A 7,561-nucleotide genomic window follows, 5' to 3' on the forward strand; every position below is an offset into this window, starting at 1 on the left:
CCAACAGAATTATATGGATGCGAGGCGTGGGCTACAAAGACTGTGCGGAGGAGAGTGGATGTGCTGGAAATGAGATGTGAGGACAATATGTGGCGTGAGGTGGTTTGATCGAGTAAGTAACGTAAGGGTAAGAGAGATGTGTGGAAATAAAAAGAGCGTGGTTGAGAGAGCAGAAGAGGGTGTTTTGAAATGGTTTGGGCACATGGAGAGAATGAGAGAGGAAAGATTGACAAAGAGGATGTATGTGTCAGAGGTGGAGGGAACGAGGAGAAACAGGAGACCAAATTGGAGGTGGAAGGATGAAGTGAAAAAGATTTTGAGCGATCGGGGACTGAACATGCAGGAGGGTGAAAGGCGTGCACGAAACAGAGTAAATTGGTATGGTTTACTATATTTGGGTCGACGTGCCGTCAATGGATTGAACCAGGGCATGTGAAGCGTCTGGGGTAAACCATAAATATGTTTGTTGGGAGCTGTGGTTTCGGTGCATTACACACGACTGCTAGAGACCACGTGAGCGAACGTGGCCTTTCTCCGTCTGTTCTTGGCGCTACCTCGCTAACACGGGAAACAGCGATGAAACTATCCTTAACGTCCGATATACAAACGAAATTGCACTTCGCGCGCGAGTGCTCACTAAACTGCCAGACAAAACATTATAAACTGTCTGTAAAATGATCATACTTTCCTTGATTAAGACATTATTAAAACAGCTCTCGTTGCCTGAGCGTATTTATCACTGTCTCAGTCCCAGTGAGGGAGCGGACTACCTCAGGTCCTAGTGAGGGAGCGGACTACCTCAGGTCCCAGTGAGGGAGCGGACTACCTCAGGTCCCAGTGAGGGAGCGGACTACCTCAGGTCCCAGTGAGGGAGGGAGCTTCGGCCTTCTAACATACGACTATGAAACAATCTTTCTCGGTCAGCAGGCACCTCACACCTCACGACACACTCGACCAGCAGGCACCTCACACCTCATCAGTAGGCACCTCAAACCTCACGACACGGTCTCTTTCCCTGAGCACTGTCTTGGCCCTGAAGTTCCTCGTGAGGGAGGGACCCCCCCCAGGGGCGAGGGTGTAATCCCCAGGGAGTAACAGCTAGGGGCGCCCGCCCCCTCAAGCCCTTACTTAGCAGACGAGTCCAGGATTACACGTTGACGCTGCGTTGAAATCTCCCGAGGTAGGGAGCCGGACCAGCGATGGTCTGGTCTCTATGCTATTGTTGGAGGACCTGGGCCACTCTGGTCTCTGGGGTGGTGGTCTCTGGTCTCTGGGGGAGGGGCGGTGTCACTGAGCCCGCCCTCTCTCTCTCTCTCTCTCTCTCTCATAACGCTGGCCACCTCACACCTCACCACTCACCAAGTCTCGTGTGAAAACAATCTTTAACTACTCGTTCGCTCGCCCCGGTCTAATGGCCAAAATCTTCGCGTATATGGGGGAAGGGGGGAGGGGGTACTACTATCACCTCTGGCCCCCCCCCCTCCCGTGGTGAGAGACACCCCCAACAGACCAACAGAGCAACAGACCCACCCTCGACCCTGAGGACATGTCCTGCGTGGTCTTTATGCCAACCCATCTCTCACCTGAGGACCACCGTCCGTCCCTAGTGGTTATTTCCCGTGCCTTATCCACCATGCGATCGACCGTGCAGCACATGCATTAAGAGGGGGGCGGGGGGGCCTACTGCATCCACGCCTGCCCCCCCCGCGCCTCTCCATCCATCTATCACGAGCCGTAACTAGCCATCCGGGCGCGGGTACTGCGCGGCTATTGTCTGCCGTGGGCCGCGGGGCAGGGATGAGCCCACGCCACGATAGACTTAATTAATCCCCTCGCGCTGATCACCCGCGGTGGGGGGGAGGGGGGCCCCCCACACCCCCTGCGGGAGAGAAGGGCCCGGGCCCTACCACGGGGCGTATATGGGTCATGCCCTTCTTGTCCGCGAGGGGTTATTTTATCCCTTGTAAGGCATGAAACTGCCCCGAGAAAACGGACCTCGCCAGATGCCGAGTGTCGCCATTATGCTAATTAAAAGATGCGTTTCTTCTTAAGAAAATGGACTTGCGGTCTGAGAATGGTCTATGTCGTGATTATTTCTCTAAATAAAAGTGATTCAGAGGCTGAGCGCCAAGTGTAATCCGTCTAGAAAAATGGTGTTAATTGTCACCACTGCTGAGTGAAGTCGTGATAAGAGGCACGTGCCCGCAGGCCAGCGCCGTGATTGGTCCTGCCCGTCCGAGATCCCTCCTCTCCTCGCGCTGATTGGAGGAGACGTACTGAAGAGCGTCCTTCATTGGCCGACGATGATGTCAGCATCTAAAACGCACAGTGAATGACGGTTAATCTGGAATGATTCTTTAGCATCGCCGACCCTGTCGTCGATCATCCAACGTCACATTAATATCAAAGTTACAATCGTTATATGAAATCGTAAATCTAAAAATCAACTTAGAGACGAAGCTGACGGAAGAACCACGACGTCCTTGGCCATGTCGGGAAGGGAGGAGAGACGAGGGAGGAGAGACGACGAGGCGACGATGGACGAGGAAACACGACGAAACCCAGAGGAAGAGAGGGAGGGCTGTGGGCTCGCCCTCTGCCACACGTCTGGAAAATAAGAACAGGTGCACACGTACAGCTGGGAACCAGTTGAGGAGTAAGACGTGTGGCGAGAGGACGTACCACCACCCGCCCAACCTCACACCCTTGTGTTGTTTGTGTTGCGCGCACACTTTACGAGAGTCGTACGTCATAACTGGCTGGTTTTAAAAAAAGTGAATGGTGTCAGGCAACGGTCAACAGTCATGGCTGACTATTTAGATGTGAGTTTGTTAAAAAAAAAAAGGGAAAATTATATATTTTGTGGATCTTTTTTCTTAATTCAACAAGTGTTACTGAAAGATAAATGTTGGAGATTAAAACAATAATAGTGACTCTATGTCGTGGAGGTGTTGAAGCATATTTGCTGGGGAAGAGAGTGTTGGAGAAAGGATAAGACTGGGGGAGATAGTGTTGGAGAAGGATGATACTGGGGGAGATATTGTTGGAGGAAGGATGATACTGGGGGAGATAGTGTTGGAGAGAGGATGATACTGGGGGAGATAGTGTTGGAGAAAGGATGATACTGGGAGAGATAGTGTTGGAGGAAGGATGATACTGGGGGAGATAGTGTTGGAGGAAGGATGATACTGGGGGAGATAGTGTTGGAGGAAGGATGATACTGGGGGAGATAGTGTTGGAGGAAGGATGATACTGGGGGAGATAGTGTTGGAGAGAGGATGATACTGGGGGAGATAGTGTTGGAGGAAGGATGATACTGGGGGAGATAGTGTTGGAGGAAGGATGATACTGGGGGAGATAGTGTTGGAGGAAGGATGATACTGGGGGAGATAGTGTTGGAGGAAGGATGATACTGGGGAGATAGTGTTGGAGAGAGGATGATACTGGGGGAGATAGTGTTGGAGAAGGATGATACTGGGGGAGATAGTGTTGGAGGAAGGATGATACTGGGGGAGATAGTGTTGGAGGAAGGATGATACTGGGGGAGATAGTGTTGGAGAGAGGATGATACTGGGGGAGATAGTGTTGGAGGAAGGATGATACTGGGGGAGATAGTGTTGGAGGAAGGATGATACTGGGGGAGATAGTGTTGGAGGAAGGATGATACTGGGGGAGATAGTGTTGGAGGAAGGATGATACTGTGGGAGATAGTGTTGGAGGAAGGATGATACTGGGGGAGATAGTGTTGGAGGAAGGATGATACTGGGGGAGATAGTGTTGGAGGAAGGATGATACTGGGGGAGATAGTGTTGGAGGAAGGATGATACTGGGGGAGATAGTGTTGGAGGAACGATGGTTGATGACCACACTAATTCAGCCTCTCTGATCTTTTCAGATGTGGCAGGACATTGAGACAGTGCTCCTGGGCGACATCAAGTTCTCCACCACCACCACCAGTGAGGGAGCCCCTCCTGTCTTCCCGCCCACCGCCCACCACCCGCCCACACACCCACAACACTCCTCCACCCACCTACAACACCTAGCCCACCCACAACACTCCCCTACGCCCCCACAACACTCGACCACTCCACACCAGCCCCCACACCTAACCTTACAGCCACACCACCACCACCAGCAGCAGGAGGCCACACACCCACACCTGGCACCGCCCACACACCTGCAGCCACACCCACACCTGCCCACGGCCCCGACACACATGTCGAACCCTCCACGGTCTCCCGGGCAAGGGGTCCTGACCAGCAGCACCACCACAGTGTCCGCAGTCAACACCACCACCACCACCACCACGTCAGGTGGCGGCGTGAGCTCCTGCCCGGCTCAGGAGACACGCACGCTCTCGCCTGCGTCAGGAGAGACCTGCCCGACGTACGCGACCCACTACCCCGCCGGCAGCTGGCGCGTCAAGAGCGAGTACGCGGACCAGGTGGTGCCGGAGGCCGGCTGGGAGTACAAGGACGGCACCACCACCACCTGGACGGAGTACTACCCTGCTGGGGGCGACGCCGCCGGCAGCCTGCAATACGGGTACTTCCCCTCCACGCCGCCCTACCCGGCCGACCTGTACACTCCCGCCACCGCGGCTCCGCCAGCCTACCCGTCGGCGCTACCTCCCGTCTCCAGCAACCCGCTCCTCACACCCCCCTCGTCGCCCTCCCTCATGGCCACCCAGGTCCCCGCTGGCCTCACTGGCCCTCTGGCGCCAGGCATGGCCCCCTGCCTCCCTGTGGGGCTGCCCCACGGCTTCCCGACGGTGCCACCGCCACCGCAACAGCAACAGCAGCAGCAGCAGCAGTCCGTCAAGCCTAAGACCCGACGGAGACGGACGTGGACGCGTCGCAAGGCGATCGTCCACACCTGCCCCCACGGCAGCTGCGCCAAGACGTACGCCAAGTCGTCGCACCTGAAGGCGCACATGCGGACCCACACGGGGGAGAAGCCCTACACGTGCGACTGGAAGGGTTGTGGCTGGAAGTTCGCGCGTTCTGACGAGCTGACCCGACACTACCGCAAACACACGGGCGACCGACCCTTCCAATGTCGCCTCTGTGAACGTGCCTTCTCCCGCTCTGACCACCTCAGCCTTCACATGAAGCGTCACATGGCTCTGTGAACCTCACATGACTCTGTGAACCTCACATGAAGCGTCACACGACTCTGTAACCTCACATGACTCTGTGAACCTCACATGGCTATGTGAACCTCACATGAAGCGTCACATGGCTCTGTGAACCTCACATGAAGCGTCACATGGCTCTGTGAACCTCACATGAAGCGTCACACGACTCTGTAACCTCACATGACTCTGAACCTCACATGGCTATGTGAACCTCACATGAAGCGTCACATGGCTCTGTGAACCTCACATGACTCTGTGAACCTCACATGAAGCGTCACATGCTCTGTGAACCTCACATGACTCTGTGAACCTCACATGAAGCGTCACATGGCTCTGTGAACCTCACATGAAGCGTCACATGCTCTGTGAACCTCACATGACTCTGTGAACCTCACATGAAGCGTCACATGGCTCTGTGAACCTCACATGACTCTGTGAACCTCACATGAAGCGTCACATGGCTCTGTGAACCTCACATGAAGCGTCACATGGCTCTGTGAACCTCACATGAAGCGTCACATGGCTCTGTGAACCTCACATGAAGCGTCACATGGCTCTGTGAACCTCACATGAAGCGTCACATGGCTCTGTGAACCTCACATGAAGCGTCACATGGCTCTGTGAACCTCACATGACTCTGTGAACCTCACATGACTCTGTGAACCTCACATGACTCTGTGAACCTCACATGAAGCGTCACATGGCTCTGTGAACCTCACATGAAGCGTCACATGGCTCTGTGAACCTCACATGAAGCGTCACATGGCTCTGTGAACCTCACATGAAGCGTCACATGGCTCTGTGAACCTCACATGACTCTGTGAACCTCACATGACTCTGTGAACCTCACATGACTCTGTGAACCTCACATGACTCTGTGAACCTCACATGACTCTGTGAACCTCACATGACTCTGTGAACCTCACATGAAGCGTCACATGGCTCTGTGAACCTCACATGACTCTGTGAACCTCACATGAAGCGTCACATGGCTCTGTGAACCTCACATGACTCTGTGAACCTCACATGACTCTGTGAACCTCACATGAAGCGTCACATGGCTCTGTGAACCTCACATGACTCTGTGAACCTCACATGACTCTGTGAACCTCACATGAAGCGTCACATGGCTCTGTGAACCTCACATGACTCTGTGAACCTCACATGACTCTGTGAACCTCACATGACTCTGTGAACCTCACATGAAGCGTCACATGGCTCTGTGAACCTCACATGACTCTGTGAACCTCACATGACTCTGTGAACCTCACATGAAGCGTCACATGGCTCTGTGAACCTCACATGACTCTGTGAACCTCACATGACTCTGTGAACCTCACATGACTCTGTGAACCTCACATGACTCTGTGAACCTCACATGACTCTGTGAACCTCACATGACTCTGTGAACCTCACATGACTCTGTGAACCTCACATGACTCTGTGAACCTCACATGAAGCGTCACATGGCTCTGTGAACCTCACATGACTCTGTGAACCTCACATGACTCTGTGAACCTCACATGACTCTGTGAACCTCACATGACTCTGTGAACCTCACATGACTCTGTGAACCTCACATGACTCTGTGAACCTCACATGACTCTGTGAACCTCACATGAAGCGTCACATGGCTCTGTGAACCTCACATGAAGCGTCACATGGCTCTGTGAACCTCACATGACTCTGTGAACCTCACATGAAGCGTCACATGGCTCTGTGAACCTCACATGACTCTGTGAACCTCACATGACTCTGTGAACCTCACATGAAGCGTCACATGGCTCTGTGAACCTCACATGACTCTGTGAACCTCACATGACTCTGTGAACCTCACATGACTCTGTGAACCTCACATGACTCTGTGAACCTCACATGACTCTGTGAACCTCACATGACTCTGTGAACCTCACATGACTCTGTGAACCTCACATGACTCTGTGAACCTCACATGACTCTGTGAACCTCACATGACTCTGTGAACCTCACATGAAGCGTCACATGGCTCTGTGAACCTCACATGACTCTGTGAACCTCACATGACTCTGTGAACCTCACATGACTCTGTGAACCTCACATGACTCTGTGAACCTCACATGACTCTGTGAACCTCACATGAAGCGTCACATGGCTCTGTGAACCTCACATGACTCTGTGAACCTCACATGACTCTGTGAACCTCACATGACTCTGTGAACCTCACATGACTCTGTGAACCTCACATGACTCTGTGAACCTCACATGAAGCGTCACATGGCTCTGTGAACCTCACATGACTCTGTGAACCTCACATGACTCTGTGAACCTCACATGAAGCGTCACATGGCTCTGTGAACCTCACATGACTCTGTGAACCTCACATGAAGCGTCACATGGCTCTGTGAACCTCACATGAAGCGTCACATGGCTCTGTGAACCTCACAT

The 7,561-nt window shown here is 53.4% G+C and overlaps 1 protein-coding gene across 1 annotated transcript; it reads left to right on the forward strand.

Annotated features, from left to right (window-relative positions):
- The first annotated feature begins 2,627 nt into the window (after window positions 1–2,627).
- Window positions 2,628–5,204, forward strand: LOC139749350 (uncharacterized). Its single transcript, XM_071663069.1, has 2 exons — window positions 2,628–2,822; window positions 3,896–5,204. The coding sequence occupies exons 1-2, from the start codon at window positions 2,805–2,807 to the stop codon at window positions 5,129–5,131; spliced, it is 1,254 nt and encodes a 417-aa protein (XP_071519170.1). The 5' UTR covers window positions 2,628–2,804; the 3' UTR covers window positions 5,132–5,204.
- The last annotated feature ends 2,357 nt before the right edge of the window (window positions 5,205–7,561 follow it).

This window comes from Panulirus ornatus, chromosome 7 (genome assembly GCF_036320965.1).
Source record: "Panulirus ornatus isolate Po-2019 chromosome 7, ASM3632096v1, whole genome shotgun sequence".
Classification (NCBI taxonomy): domain Eukaryota; kingdom Metazoa; phylum Arthropoda; class Malacostraca; order Decapoda; family Palinuridae; genus Panulirus; species Panulirus ornatus.